This window comes from Cervus elaphus, chromosome 16, assembly GCF_910594005.1.
Source record: "Cervus elaphus chromosome 16, mCerEla1.1, whole genome shotgun sequence".
NCBI lineage: Eukaryota > Metazoa > Chordata > Mammalia > Artiodactyla > Cervidae > Cervus > Cervus elaphus.
Window position 1 is genome coordinate 7,036,992 of NC_057830.1, and position 16,233 is coordinate 7,053,224.

The following is a 16,233-nucleotide window of genomic DNA, read 5'->3' on the forward strand; positions in this document are numbered from 1 at the left end:
GATTGATCAGGTGACATGTAGGAACATGGGGCTGGCCAATTCTGAGGGGAACTTGGCCTTCCACACACGCCTGGCACCGTGGGGCGAGCACAGCCCTCAGACTCAGACTTGGGGTCGAACCCTCCTACTGGACCACCGTCCACCCCTGAGGTCTAGTGTCCATGAGGAGAGGATGCAGACGGTGGCCCTCACTCCACGGGACCATCCTGAGGTCTAAACCGACTTGTGTGCTAAGTGTTGGGTGCACAAACACGGGAGATGCTCCATACACAATCAGTATTACCAGTCCCCCGTATCACATATGAGTTGCTTTCCACCACACAAGTGAAGTAAGAGAAAGATACCAGAAACCCTGTCTACGGACTGTCCAAGAGCTTCTACCGGAGAAGCCCTGAGGCCTGCCCCGATGAGTGAGGACGTTCCCGTCGGCAGACGCAGCTTTGGGGTCTTCCCTGCTCCTTCACCCTAGTTGTTCTTGGAGCCTCAGTCTCCTCATCTGTAAGCGAGGTGCCTCGTCCTCTTACTCCCTGGCCGTCATCAGGATTCAGTGGGACGGTGAGTAGCAGCCTTGGCACAGGGCTGCCAGAAGGGAAGGACTAAATGCTTAAGGCTTGGAGAAATGACGGTGGACCAGTGCCCGCCCCGCAGCGTGGGTGTGGCCGTCAGATGCTTTCACTACGGAGAGGGACTGCGCAGGACCAGGGCGTGTACACGGTCAGCGAGGTCATTTTCCTCGCAGTCACTCACCTGTACCCGTGTGGGGTTCAGCCAGTGGGGGATGTCGCGGACGGTCACGTTCACTGGCAGGACGATGGACTCGCTGTTGTGGTCCAGGCAGGAGGTGGTGCACTCGGACCCTGCGGGAAGCAGAGAGGGAGGTGGCGGCTCAACCCCTGTCTCCTGATGCCAGGGGCCGCCCCCTCCCCCACTGGAATGGACCCCACTGCTCCCTGGGCCCCACTGGTCTGGGCCATCTCACCTTCAGGGACAGCGGGAAAGAGAGAACCACCCCCCCACCCCTCCGGGAGGGCCATGTCTGGTCTCCCTGACGACTCTCTTGTCTCCAGTGCAGCTGACACCCACCGCCACGCTCATCGGCCCTGAGCCCAGCTTGGTCTTACTCCTCCTCCACTCAGAAACCCTTCCAGGGGTGGCCCACATCCAGGACAAAGTGCAAAACACACCCCTTTGCCCAGCATCCATGGCCTCCCACGGTCTGCTCAACCTTATCTCCCGTGAACCACCTCACACACACCCACCAACCGGACTGCGCTTGGTTTTCCACCGGAACCTGCCAGGTCACGGCCTCTAAACTTTTGTCCCTGTGTATCCTTTCTCCTGACTTGTCCCACTGATCGGCCTTCTCAAGGTCAAATGCTACCAGCTCTTCAAAGCCCGCTTCAGATCCTCCAAGAAGCTTGCCCTGATCTCTGCAGCTGAGTGAGAGCAGCATTTGCCGTTGGTGAATCCCACTCCAGCACTGGCCGTAACCCCCCGTCCCTCCTCTCCACAGCTACAGTAATGCCCTAGGAGGGTAAGGATGGGGTCGCGTCCTCTCTGAGCCTAACGCAGCGCCTGGCACACAAGGTCTGCTCTGCAGGCATCAGCCGAGTGAAGGGTGAGCATGTGGATGCCACATCAGTGTCTTAACCACACTCTCCTCCCCCCAGGGCTTGTGTTCACACCCTCCTCTGTGCTTTCAAGATCCTTCCCACCCCTCTTCAACTAGTGCATGACAATCAACGATCTTTCAGACCTTAACCCAAGTGCCCTTGCTTGGAGAAGACCTCCACTCCTGACAGGCCAAACCCTCTTACAGGCCCCCATCACAGACTTTGTCACTGTTGTACCAAAAGTTCTCTTCCCTGCTCGACTGCAACTCCATGAGGCCAGTGCTATCTATGCCCCTTTCTATGCCCGGAGCCTGGCACTGGGCATGGTGGATGGCAGCACTCGATAAACATTTGTGAAGTGAGTGAAAGAGACAAGAGTGAGCAACTGCACAGATGGCTGAGGAAATGAATGAGTGAATGAATGAACGGCACAATGAATGAATGATGAGTAGGCATTTAGGTATCCCAGAGAGCAGGAAGTGGGTACATAAATGAATGAGTGGGTCAATAAATGACTGAATAAGTAGATAAAGGAATGAAAACATGAATCAGGCAGTGAGTCAGTGAAGGCACCACGACCAACAGAGACAGGGTCAGTACACAGAAGCCCTTGGTCCAGGCACTTCCCCAGTTGACCTTCAAGCTGTGGGTGGGCAAGATGATGGAAATATGACTGATTCATTCTCTGTCCTGACCTCAGTGATTCTGAAGTCTCCTTAAAACCAAGTTTATCCCATGGGATATCCCCAGGACTCCAGAAAGGTCATCATTCATATGGACAAAGAACGGACATGTCAGAATCTGAGCAGAGTCCTAGGGAGGTCATTCCCCTGCCTTAGTGTCAAGTCCACCCTTGAACACTGAATGGTTTACGAGAGTCAACTTTCTTGAAAAATATCCTCTACTGTTAGCCAGTCCAAAGTCTCCCTTCCAAACGTGTGTATGTATAAAAACAGAATGCATATATGTATATGCATACATGCAAATATATGTGCATATATAGATATTTGTAAATGTGCATATAGTTCATCAGGGCCCTTCTGTTGCCGTCTTGTCATTCTCTTCGATCAAAGCGAGTCACAAAGTCTGAAGAGAGGGCCAGGGTGGAATGGCAGATCCGGGACAATCTTTAGAATCTCTTTACTTTAAATACGGGGCCCCTGAGCCCAGAAGGCAGGGGTGGGGGGTATTTCTGGTCTGGTCAGCTGGCTTTCACCTGCCACTCATCCCCCTGCACACCCAGCCCTTGAGACCAGGGTCCTCACACGCATCTCGGGGGTGAGAGAGTGAAGTGTGCAACACTTGAGTCCCAGAGCTGGTGAGGAGGGGGCCGTGAATGAAAGCCCACGCCTCTCCGGCTCCCAAACCCCGTGACGCATACAGTGGAGACACAGAAGGAAGAGAAGAGAAGGCGGCGGCCGTGGAAGGGGACAAAGCGCGGTGAAGAGTGAGCAGAGAGAAAAGCAACATGCAGAAAGACACAAAAAGACGAGCTGAGAGTCCGAGCTGGGGGTCCCTTGGCCCTATCAGGAGATCAATTCTACAGATTTTAGGGAACAGGGACACAGCCAGGCTCTGATGGGAAAATCTTTTTGGAGGAACAAGATGCCACCTCTGAGAAACAGACAAAGGCTGCTCACCCCAAAAGGGGGAATAAATAAACCTGGTCCACCCAGGAGGCCACGGCTGCCCTGTGCAGCAGACATGCCTCAATCCCTCTCTCCCGGCGGCGGGCTCCGCTCTGCCCTCCTCCCCCTGCCACAGTGCCGGGTCTCAGGACCAGGCAGCGCGTTGTGATGTATGAGCCCTAATTGGCATCATTACAGAGCGCTGATCTCACCGGGCCCCCGCCTCCCCCTTCTGGGAGGAGCCGGGAGGTGGCAGCGGCCTCGGTGGCTGTCCCAACTTTCTGGGAGCTTCTGAGAGGGGACGCAGGCCTCCCCAGGCTGCTCGGGGAGGGCCTGGAGGCAGCTCCGAGCGGCTCCAGAAAGTGGGCCCCAGCCCCCAAGCCGGCCGCCCACCTCACCCTGCCCTCCCTTAGGAGGCCTCTGGTCGGGGTCCCTCTCCCTTGGTGAGGTGATGTCTCCCTGGGGAGGGCTCAGCCCAGGGAGTGGATGTAAGGAGAACAAGCAGGGAGTATCGGGCGGGGTGGGGGGAAGCTTTTCTTTTCTCTGCTTCAGCATCTCCTTCAGAGCCCCCCAGGGTGGGGGGCTTTTACTCTCTCAACCCCCTCCAGCAGCCCCCCAGCCCCACGACCATGCTCATAAAACCACATGGGCATGGCGGCGAGAAAAGGGGGTACAGAGGCAGAGAAGGGGATTCCGGCTTCAGCGTCAGACACACAGCTTTCCTTCTCTGCTTGGACCGTGAGAAAACTCAGGGGGTGAAGGAAACGCTCCTGTCACCACTACCCCGGCTCACCCCCCACCACCTCTGGACCAGTCTGCTGGCTAGCAGAGAGCCAGGCATTCTGGCTGCTTTGCGAGTGTCTGTGACTTGCACACATACAACAGGTACAAAGCGGCCATGTGATGTGTCTGTGTACGTGTGTGTGTGTGAGCTGCATGCAGGTTTACGGGTGACGCATTTGGGTGGGGTCTGGCTGATGTGTCCATGCTAGGCATGAGCTCACCGCATGGTGGGCGCGTTTGCGTCTGGTTGTTAAGCATGCGTGCGTGCTTGCTTGTTTGTGCATACGTGAATAAATGTGCTTGAAAGCATCGGTGGACGTAGACATGCAGGCGGTCTGGTTTCAATCAGGATTTTTTTTTTTTCTTCCAGGGTTGCTCAATGCCAGGCATGAGTGTGACGGAGTATTCATGTGCGTGTTCTGACTGAGTCAGGGGCAGGGGCCCCATCACAGACAGAAGTGTCCAGAGCCAGGCACATCCCTCAGGAATGATGGGGATAGCCTTGGCCTTGGGATGGAGCAGCCAAGGCTACTGGTCATCACTCCACCTGCTGCCCCAACTTTCTAAAACACGGATATTGGCAGACCTGATGAGATTCCCCCCTCTGCCACCCTCCTGCTTAGGGTCCTTTGGATCAGTGACTCCATTAGATCTTAAAGTACCTTGGGAATCAGCAGGGGGGGAACCATGCCCTTGGGTGTATTCTGAGCCACCCAGCACTAATGCGGGAGGTCTGATCCCTCCTCTAAGTTCAGCTGAAGAACCTCTGTGCGAGGTTCTGCGTTTCCATCTTTCAAAGGAAGTGATCAGGCCCCCTCCCCCCCTGCTCCCCAGCCGCGGGCCTCCCTTCTGGACATGAAACGATAACCGCGTCAGGGTGAGGAACACATTGTGTGGCTGGGAGTGAGTGTCTGCACAGATAACCCTCTGCTCCAGACATCCCTGGTGATTGTCCCATAAATCACACTGGCCACGAGAAAGGACATCCAATTCCCTGGGCTTTTCATCATGGTCAATTAAGGAATCCGCCCAAGAGGTCAGTAGCACTGCCCTGCACTGAGGTCAGACTCCGTGTGCGCCCAGCTCCCCAGAAAGCCGTGGGCCTGTGATTGATGTATCTGTCCAGACGCCTGGTCTGGTCTCCACCAGGCCAACCCCTGGCATCAAACCCCAGGTTGTCTCCCTTCACTTGGTGAGCTAGCCCATGACCAGGCAAAGAATATTTTGAAAAAGCTGTTTCTCCTTATTTTGGAGGCAACTGAAAAGCCATGGAAAGAACTTGGGCTTTAGTGGAGTGGTCTAAGGATTCAGGCATGTTCTATCATTGCTTTGAGTCTCAATTTCCTCATCTGTTCAAGGTTATCGAGAGGATAAGAGATCCCATCTCTAGAGAGCTGGGTACAGCACTTACCCACGGCCGGGATTATGAAGGATTAGCATCACACATACTTTAAGATTACCAACAAAGGCAGCCACGCTGGATCACTACGGCTTCCCTAAACTGGATGTGGATTTTCACACCTGCCTCCCTTTGCCACGCTGACTCCTTCTGTCTGGAATGTCACTTCTTGCCCAAAGAGCTCTGGCGAATCCCTGTGTAAGCAGCCTTTCCTGTGTCCCCGGAGGCACCAGTCAACGTTTCTGTCCTCCAGGGTAATCCCACACACCCACCCAACATTGCTTTGCTGACATCCGTGCCCTGAACTCTCTTCCGGGGAGGACAGGGTCTGGTCTCATTCCTCTTCATTTCCCCAGTGCCTCGCACTGATAGAGGTGCCCATTACCCCAGCAGGACACAAGCCTCAAGTTCTGGGGAGGACGCACACCCCCCGCTCCCATGCATAGCTCACCACCCACGGCAACGTACCTATGGCATAGCCCTCAGCGCACTGCAGCTTGAGATTGCTGTTGAGCTGGTCTGGGGCCGAGCACTCGCCTTGCATCTCCTGGCAGACGTGGAAGGAGCCGCTCCAGGTGCCATCTTTCCGGCAGTGGATGATGTTGCTCCCACGGCCCTGCACGCCACAGAGACACAGTCAGACCGAGAGAGACCCCACCCTCTGCACAAGAAGCCTCCCAATGTTTCATCTCCGCAGCGCCCTGAAAGTGTTCCAAAACAAGTTCTTCACCATGGTGCAAACCCAGCCAACCTCCAATAGAGTCACTGCAATGTCTCCATTTTACAGATGGGGACACTGAGGACTCAGTGGGGGAAGAGACTTGCTCAGAGCATTTTGAAGAGTTTAACACCCAGGTTTCCTACATCCGAGTAGTCTTCTTTCAGAGAGTCCAATCAGGGGAGTTTGTCTGGCTTGTTTTTTGTAATTGACAATATAGGGGACCAGGTGCACCCCAATATGTACAGTGAGTAAGCATGGGTCTTGGAGCCATTTGTTAGGAGGCAGTCACACACAACCAAGGCTCAGAGGGTAACGGATCTGCTTGCAATGCAAAAGATCCAGGTTTGAGCCCTGCATCGGGAAGATCCCCTGGAGAAAGGAATGGCTACCCAATCCAGTGTTCTTGCCTGGAAAATCCCATGAACAGAAGAGCCTGGCAGGCTAGAGTTCATGGGGTCACAAAGAGCTGGACATGACTGAGCAACTATCACTTTTCATTTTCACCCCAGGCATGCTCCAAAGCTTATTTCATCTCAACCGATGAGAAAAAAAATCCTAGGCCCCAGCCCCCTGAGAAGCTTTCTTTTCAAGGCCTCCCTTCCCCTCCCTCCTTTCTTCCTTCAACTCCATTCCATTCCAGCAATAATGGCACCGGGATGGTAGCATGAGGATGCTTCTACATGCTCCCTCCCTCCGAGTCTTTAAAACAGGCAATATCCCATCTCTCAATCTTCTGCAAAGCCATAGGCAAATGAGCCACTTTCCACTAACATTCTAACAGAAGAAGGTCCAGCTTTGCTGAAATTTCAGAACCATCCCCAAATCCAAAGACCCTTCCTAAGCGTCCATTCTAGGCATAGCTCTGTTGGGTCCAGATGTGAAGTAAGCCAGTATTTGCCCCAGAGAGCTGGCAAGAGCTGTCACCCACATCAGCATGACCATGCCCAGTGACCATGCTGTGTGCACATGGGGAGGGTAACGGGATGTGAGGGGCAAGCAGGGAAGGTTTCTGAGAGGAGGTGACAGATGGAAAAGAGTTTTCAAGGGTATGTACGTAGAATCAGGCAAAACAAAACATCTGTGGAAGCCAAAGGGCATGAGAAAGTTTGAGCAGGAGGGCATGGGGCAGGATGAGCTTGTCAGGCAGGTAGGGGCTTTAAACATCCACTTATGAAGTTTGGGCTCTACCTCCTGGAAAATGGAGAACCACAGGCACTAACCCTTTCTGCACAGGGAGTCCACCTATCTGAGAACAAGCTGTATATTGTCCCCTTCTTTTAAGTTTATGATAAAGAAAAAAAAAAAAAGAAACTCTACATGAGACCAGAGGAGCTGACCGTGCTCCACCAGCGAAAACATCTGTGGAATGACTCCTCTCAAGCCCTTCAGCTCCCATTCAGGCCTCCCGGGCCCTCTCAGGGTCAACTCTGCCCAGTTCTCCAGCTCCCAGCTCCCCACAGCTCCACCGCCAACCCTGAGCGCCGTCCACTGCCTGCATTCTCAAATGCCCCACGTGAGGTTCCGCCTGGCCAGGCTTCTTCTGCACATGTTCCACCTTCTGTCTGTTCTGTCCCCTCACCGCCCGCCCCTGCCCCCTTGTCCAAACACAGGCATGGAACTTTCTGGCAGAAGCATCCTGTCCTAATGCTACCCCCCTCCTGCACACTGCACTAGCCGAAGGTCTCTGACACCCGCTGCATCTGTATCATCTGTTCCGTCCTAAATGGTACCCTCTTGGGTCACCCCTGTACCCCCAGGGGCCTTCCACAGCACTATTAAGGCCCCAGCCACTTGGCCCATTCACACATAACTCAATAGGTATTTTTGTTCATTCAGGAACTGTTTAACAAAAGATGGAGTGAATAAGTACAGAGATGTGGGGTGAATTTGTTTAAAAAATAAGAAGAGAAATGCATGGATGAGGGAATAAATGAGTAAATGAAGAAATGAGTGAATACACGAATAAACGAACAAGTGTATGCATGAGAAAACAAACTCTTGGAAAGGGCTGATGCAGGCTGAAGCTGCCCTGTCTGAGAAAACAGCTGTAAGGAGCTGGGATTTAGAGAGCAAGGGGCCCCTCTCTGGGCCTCACGTGGGCCAGCATGAGGAGGATCTGGTGGCGGTGAAAACCTCTGTGGCCACGGAGAAGGGTGGCCCATCCGCGCCCACAGCTGTGGGGTGATGGCTGAGTCCACCCAGAGGTTCCGTGTGAGCACAGGGAAAGTTTAGGCAACTTCCTATGGCTTCAGAGAACCCTGACTCTCCCTCCCAGAGCCCCAGGCCCCGTGATTCTACTGGGCCCTCGGGGGAGTAGGAAATTGACCCCAATTTCCTGGAGCCTTGGCCTATGGTGCACTTGGCCTCCAGCCCCTGAAGGGCTGCAGACCTCAGCACTGCGTGGGCCAGAGCTGGCTGGGAGCTGGGTTTGCAACAGAGAATGTATTAGGACCGGCTGGAATCTGCGCAGGGAATTTCATGCCGGGGAGGCGCCACTACAGAGGAGGGGAGCATAAAGGCGCTCTGGTCTTGCTGACTCTGGTCTCTCTCCCTCCTGCCCAGCTCATCTGGCGCTTTCTGCTGCTGACTGAAGCAGCGTCACAAAGGATAGACTCCTTCTGCTAAGATACCTTGCACTTTCAAACCAGGCTTGCTCGAGGGCCGGCAGCCAGGGCTTCTAGAGTGGGATCCAGATGACACGTCCAGGCCCTTCTCTTGCTACGCACACATCCTTCCTTCGAGTCTGTGGTCACCTGTCTCTCCCGCACACTTCTTTTGATTCCCACCACCACACCTCTGGCCCTGCTGGTGGCTTCTACATGGCAGACTTCCCGGAGCCACTCCGGATTTCATGTCCTCCTTTGGGAAAAGGTTTGGGTGCACTTAGGCCTGCCTATCACCTGGGTGCAGATGCTCAGAGCAGAGCCACGCGGTTGAGCCCAGTGTGACCACAGAAGGCCTGACATGGAGGATCCAATCTGGGAAGACCAGTGGCCAGGGGACCCACTGGATCCACTGACATGGAGGATCCAATCTGGGAAGACCAGAGGCCAGAGGACCCACTGGACCCACTGACACTAAGGATCCAATCTGGGAAGACCGGAGGCCAGGGGACCCACGGTACATCTCTGAATGCACAGTGCTGCATGCTAGGGTGAAGTTTAACGCCAGAGGGCTGAGCATCTCTCAGCAAAGCGTCTTGTCTCTCTGCGCCTGTGTCTCCATCTGCAAAACAGCATACTGTGTGGGGCTGCCCTGCTGGTTCCGTGGTAAAGACTCTGCCTGCCAATACAGGAGACACGGGTTTGAGCCCTGATCCAGGACGATCCCACTTGCCATGGAGCAACCGAGCTCATGCACTGCAACCATGCAGCCTGTGCTCCGGAGCCCCTGGGCTGCAGCTACTGAAGCCCGCGTGCCCTAGAGTCCATGCTCTGCAACAAGAAGCTGCTGCAATGACAAAAGTCCAGCACAGCCCCAAATACATAAATACGTAAAAATTTAAAAGAAGCATACTGTGCTTTCTCAGCTCCTCTTTAGCTACATGGGTCCACAAGAAGCCAAAAGCACATAATATGGTATCAGATATCTATTACATGCCCAGTGTTTTATAAGAAGTTAAAAATGCTTTTAACAGTGCAGTTACTGCGGAAATCATGTCCTTTTTACAGATTTGAAAATTGAGGCTCAGCCAGGAAGTGAAAAGGTAAGTTTTTAAATGATGCTGGTGTGCTGGTTAAGAGTCTGGGCTTCAGTCAAACGTCCCAGGTTCCAGTTCCATCTCTGCAACCTTCCCACTGTGCAGACTCGGGGAAGCTCCTTAACTTCTCTCTGCTTTGGTTTCCTGTTAAATGAGCCTGGAATTCGCTGCCTGAGAAAGTCATCACGGGGCTCAGTGAGTTAGGCTATGTGAAGGCATTTATAGCTTAACACACAGATCAGGCTCTCTAAGGGTTAGCTGAGCTCTTAACTACTCTCTTGCACTGTCTCAAAGGGAACTTTAGCATCAGCCCAAGCATTACCCGCATTTGAGAAATGGCAGCCGCCAGAATCGGGAGGCGGCAGGGCCGGAGCCAGGCTTTTCCCTGTAAGCCTCTGTGCTTTACTACAGCGCCGGGGCGCAGAGATGGGGAGGAGAGGCTGGGGGATGCGCGGACAGGGAGACCCGCACTGCTTCTAGTTAGCAGAAATGGAAATAAACAAAACAATGGCAGAGAAATATGACAGCAACAGAGCAATTCAGCTCAGTCGTTCGGTCGTGTCCGACTCTTTGTGACCCCACAGACCGCAGCACGCCAGGCTTCCATGTCCTTCACCATCTCCCGGACTTTGCTCAGATTCATGTCCACTGAGTGGGTGATGCCATCCAACCATCAGGGCAGAACTACACAGTGAACCACAAGATACGAAGGAGGCAGCCTGACCTGATAACAGCAATCTCAGTTCTGCCTGGACTTCCTCCTAGTTCTATAAGGTGGGCAAAACACCTTAACTCACCGAACCACACCTTCCTCATCTGCAAAATGGGACAGTGATGCCAGACACCGTGAGGCTTAAATGTCCGTACAAAGCACTTAGCCCAGACTGGCATGGAGTACATGCTCAATAAATCGCAGCTGTTATTTATTATCTGCCTCTGTGTCTAGTCAATGGCCTCACGTGCATTTTGCTTCCTCCCAGGGAGATACAGGGGTGACATGTAGCCACGCAGCTGCAGGAGTCAGGCTGGGCAGAAGATGTGGTTTGTGCAATGATTTGGCTAGGAGATCTGACTCTGCTACTAACTTGCTGTGTGACCTGAGGTATGATGCTTCCCCTCTCTGGGCTTCAGTGGTCCCACCTATAAAATAAGTGGGTTGCAGTGGGAAAACCCTAAGGTCCAGCCCACTTCTAATATTGTATGGGCTTGGGATGTCTCTGACTTCCTCTAGGAAACCTTGCATCCTTGGGCAAGCATGTGACGACCCTGAACCTAGAAGCTGCCCCTGCTTGGGAAGGCATTATATGTGTGGGGGGTGTGCCGGGGTTGCACACTGCACAATTCCACAGACCTGCCCTACTTTCACGGAGAAGGCAATGGCACCCCACTCCACTACTCTTGTCTGGAAAAGCCCATGGATGAAGGAGCCTGGTGGGCTGCAGTCCATGGGGTCGCGAAGAGTCAGACACAACTAAGCGACTTCACTTTCACTTTTCACTTTCATGCACTGGAGAAGGAAATGGCAACCCACTCCAGTGTTCTTGCCTGGAGAATCCCAGGGATAGGGGAGCCTGGTGGGCTGCTGTCTCTGGGGTCGCACAGAGTCGGACTCGACTGAAGTGACTTAGCAGCAGCAGCAGCCCTACTTTCATGGCCTCAGTTTATCCTCACAAATAAACTAAGAGGTAGCCAGAATTACTTCCCCTCCCCCATTTTATGCCTGAGGAAACTGAAGCGTAAAGAGTTAAATAACTTGCCCAAGTCTACCAGCTAGTAAGTGGTAAAGCCAAGATTCAAACTCCGAGTCTGGATCCAGCATCATAGTGGCTCCCTAGGAATGAATGAAGTTGAGGTTTGATTTGTTCATTTGCTTTTAGTAGCAGTGGGAAGGAGTATGCGAACCTCCCCTTCAACAGCCCCTGTCCTCCCTTGCCAGGATCTGGAGCTTGTTTGGAAAGCAAATAATTCCTGCTCCATATACGCGCTGTTCAAGATACTCTGCGCCGTACGTTTTGACTATGTTTACAGGCAGCGAGAGGGGATCTGAGGTGAATACTAGATTTGGCTCCCAGGCCCCTGGTCTGAGGGTAGAGGAAATTCATTTGCAGCACAAACTAGAAACGTCAATTGTATTAGGAGCCCATTTGGCACACGCTCCCTCATTCCTTAGCCGGCAAGCAATACCCTGCTCCTTAGCGTCTGGCCTCCCCGCCAGTTGCCAAACAGGACCGCGTGAGTCGTCTGATAAATTTACATTTTCCTCTCCTTTAAATACAAACTGGCCATGAAAGGTACTTGGCAGGCCCCAGGCAGACTGGGTTTCAGTTTGATAACACGACCACAGCCAGAATAGTATTTGGCTCAGCCGTTTGGGTAACTGTTAGCAACAGTTTTATGTAAGGGAGCGAGAGGGAAGTTGATGGGCTGCGTGAGGCCATGGTAATCTCTGGCCTTTGCTTGTTCCGGCCCTGGCTTCTGCGTCCCTGGCAGCTGAGGAAGGGGAAGGACTCGGGTACACAGACAGAAGCCCTGAGCCTGCCTCCCCTTCAGGGACTGCCTCCTGGACTCACTCTGCCCATTGTCCACAGTCGGGGGACCTGGGCTCCGATTCTGATTCAGCTGACACCAGCTGCATCACCTTGGGTGGCTGAGGGACTGTCTCAGCTGGAAAACGGGGAGACCGGCCTGGATGTCCGAGGAGGCTCTCAAGCCCCGTCACTTTCTGAGCACCTACTAGGTGCCTGGCACCGTCCCCAGTGCTGAAAACACAGGGAAGGCAAAAGCTGTGTTCAGGGATCGCAAAACCTAGTGAACGTGAAGTCGCTCAGTCGTGTCCGACTCTTTGCAACCCCTTGGACTGTAGCCCACCCGGCTCCTCCGTCCATGGAATTTTCCAGACAAAAGTTCTGGAGTGGGTTGCCATTCCCTTCTCCAGGGGATCTCCCTGACCCAGGGATTGAACCCAGGTCTCCCGCATTGCAGGCAGACAATTTAGCATCTGAGCCACCTGGGAAGCCCCCAAATCTAGCGGGGGAGTGTGAAATGAATTCCAATGCAGCGTGGTCAGTGCTGTGACGGAGGGGCACAGAGCCCACAGTGGGAGGGTCGGGAAGAGGTTCCGGAAGAAGGGGTGCCTGGGCTGAATGGTGAAGGACAGTAAGGCTGGAAAAGGTGACAGGGCTTCTTTCACAGAGAACACCCAGGTGAATGGGGAGATCTCTCTTACTGTGATGGGGGAGATATGCTGAATGCACAGGCGAGATTCTTTCTAAGGGAGACAGGGTCGCTGGTTCACAAAGGACTTTGAGCAGGGGAACCGTCATGATCACATGTGTGCTCTCAACAAGCCCCTCTGGATACAATGTGGACAGGATGCTGGAGAGGCAAGGAGAAGGCGGGGGGCAGTCAGGAAGCTGCATGTGGGCCGGGAGAGTAATGCTGCTGGCCTGAGTTAGGCTGGTGGCCTTGGATAAGGACAGTTCAGGAGATCAGAATGGGCAGAAGTCAGTGGCTATCTGGAGTGAGAATGTGAGTAAGAGGAGCTGAGGATGTTGCTCCAACTGTGTCTAGTATTTGGTAGGTGTTTTTCCAGTGGTCATGTACGGATGTGAGAGTTGGACTATAAAGAAAGCTGAGCACCGAAGAATTGATGCTTTTGAACTGTGGTGTTGGAGGAGACTCTTGAGAGTCCCTTGAACTGCAAGGGGATCCAACCAGTCCATCCTAAAGATCAGTCCTGGGTGTTCATTGGAAGGACTGATGCTGAAGCTGAAATTACAATCCTTTGGCCACCTGATGTGAAGAGCTGACTAATTTGAAAAGACTGTGATGCTGGGAAAGATTGAAGGCAGGAGGAGAAGGGGATGACAGAGGATGAGATGTTTGAATGGCATCACTGACTCAATGGACATGGGTCTGGGTAAACTGCAGGAGTAGATGATGGACAGGGAGGCCTGGCATGCTGTGGTTCATGCGGTCGCAAAGAGCCGGACACGACTGAGCGACTGAACTGCATTGAACTGAATACCCACTACAGACTGACAAGAGGGAGGTCCTTGCACTGGGGCCCAGTTGGCTGAACTCTGGCCTCACCTGAGTAAAGATCCTTGCCCACCTGTGAGTCATGGGGCTGAGGCATCCACCCTAAATGGAGGGTTCTCTCAGGGCTGGAGCTCCTTGTGGACCTAAGTCTTCCTTGGAGCCAGCTGGTTCCTCATTCTCTTTCCCATTCTTGATTCCTTGCCTGTCTTAGCGGGTAGAGGTGGGTGGGTGTAAGGATTAAGGAGATGCCATTCACAGAACTCCCTCAGCAGGGCTGGTGGGACTGCTGAACTCTGCCTCAGGTACACGTGGATTGAGATAAAATCCAGTCCCTGCCACCTCCTTCCATCCTTCTTCAGTAGTCTCAAAACTGTACACCTAGTCTAAATATGGCTCCCTTTCTCCAAATGCTTGAGGAGCCACTGATGTCTCCAGATAGTGGAAATCATGATTCTCAATATGTCAGAGCAATGTAAGTGGCAATGGTGGTAAAAAGTCAACAAAACAGCCTCAGTCACACCTTACCCTGGATCAAGTTCAGACATCGGGATTTCACTTATGATTTCTTTCATAAGGTTCCCAACACTGAGATTTTTTTTTTTTCAAAGCTAAGAATCTCTGAGCCAATAACATGCAGTGTGATGGGTAGGACCACAAGGTTCAGAGGGATTACAAAGATGCTGAGAGCCCAGCTCCTAAACTTCTGCGTGGGTGATACCGTTATTATACAATTCTGGCATCTGCAGGGAGTTTCCTGGAGGATGTGGTTCTTAAATCCTGGCTGGTCTTTAGTAAACAGAGGGGAAAGGGATCCAAGTGTTGACTCCAAACTCAAGGGGCCTCACCTGGGTGGCATCGCTGTCTTCACACTTGATCCTGCATTCACTGTTGAACTGGAAGCCGTTGGTGCACTGGTACAGTCCATGGAATTTCGGTGGAGGGGGATCACATGTCACAGGAACACAAGCTCCCTCCTGCCAGCTGCCATCCTGGGTACACTGGGTCTTGAAGGCCCGTCTTTCAGGAAGAGACGGAAAGTAGAGACATCTCAAGGACCAAACGGCTGCAGTCACACTCTACTGAGACACCCACGGTCTCTGGAGCCAGCTGGCCTCTCATGTGCCTTTCTGATTCCTGAGTCCCTGCTCATCCTATTGGGTGACGGAGTGAGTGAGGAGGGGTTAAGGTGAATCTCCACAGAACTCTTCCGTCGGGGCCAAGCAAGAGTTTCATGTGGAATGAAATAAAATCAAGCCCTGCTGGCCCATTTCCCCCCACTTCCTTCCAGGGGCGCTGATGGGGGCTGACCCAGGGATGGTATGGATACCCACCATCTGCTGCATACCAGGCACTTTGCGAGCACTTCACAGACACATCCTCATTCATCCTTCACCCCCATCTTATGCAGAGACTGTTACTATCCTCCCCATCGTATTGCTCAACAATAGAGGCCCAGAGAAGTGAAGTCACTGACTTCAGGTCACACAGTGAGCCAGCAGCTGATGACAATGTCCCCCCAGATTCCCAGGGAAGAGCATGGGATGATGGTGGACAGAGAAGTGAGCACTTCCTTCTAACTAGACAGACCTGGCTCCCCCTGTCCCCCTCGCCAGCTCCAGCCGCCGGGAGCGTGCCTCTGCAGCCCCACTTACTTCTTTGACTTCCGGGAGGAGCCGGGCACGTGGTATCCAGGTCTGCACTTGTACTTGCAGAATGACCCCACCTTGTGTTTGCTCTCGCGGCACCGGGCCGTCTGGAGGTCCGCGTTGGGCACCGGGGGCGGAGCCAGGCACATGAGTTCGCACAGGGCCTCCGGGAAGGACCACAGCCCGTCCTCCATGCAGGTCAGGAGGCTGTTGTTGCCTGCAGGACACAGGCAGGCAGTGTTAGTGGAGGCGGCAGCTGGGGAGGCTCCGATAGGCCAGCTAATACACGTGCTGCCTGGACTCAGGTCAACCTGAAGAACCAGAGACACTTCCACGTGTAATTCCAGCCCCTTCCACCTTCAACTGAGGAGTCTAGGGAGTGGAAAGAGCTGCCACAAAATTTAAAAAAAAAAAAAAAAAAGGGAGAGACAACTTGGGGAGTGACATACCCCATGTCTACAGTGAATCCAATTCAAGGCTCCTGACTTCTGATTCTGAAACCTCTTATATTGCACAGACAAGGGAGCTTCATGATCCTTGTCAACTACAAATGGACACTTGCCACAAGTATTTGCCAGCGACTGAACGACAACAAGAAGGGCATTTGCCACCTGCCTTTGCAGAGATTGAACCCTATGCTGTTGCAGCTGCCGACCTGACCTTCAACACCCCCTGAGGGGAATTCAGGGGGGAGGGTGAGGC

General features: G+C 53.3%; 1 protein-coding gene across 1 annotated transcript in view; it reads right to left on the bottom strand.

Moving 5' to 3' along the window:
• Nucleotides 1-16,233, bottom strand: part of PAPPA (pappalysin 1) — a 253,037-nt gene that overhangs the window by 33,081 nt on the left and 203,723 nt on the right. The window contains exons 16-19 of the mRNA XM_043927830.1: nt 15,538-15,748; nt 14,731-14,902; nt 5,892-6,039; nt 748-857 (exon numbers count right to left, since the gene is read on the bottom strand). Of these exons, the coding sequence (XP_043783765.1) occupies nt 748-857; nt 5,892-6,039; nt 14,731-14,902; nt 15,538-15,748 (641 nt within the window). The remainder of the gene's footprint in view (nt 1-747; nt 858-5,891; nt 6,040-14,730; nt 14,903-15,537; nt 15,749-16,233) is intronic.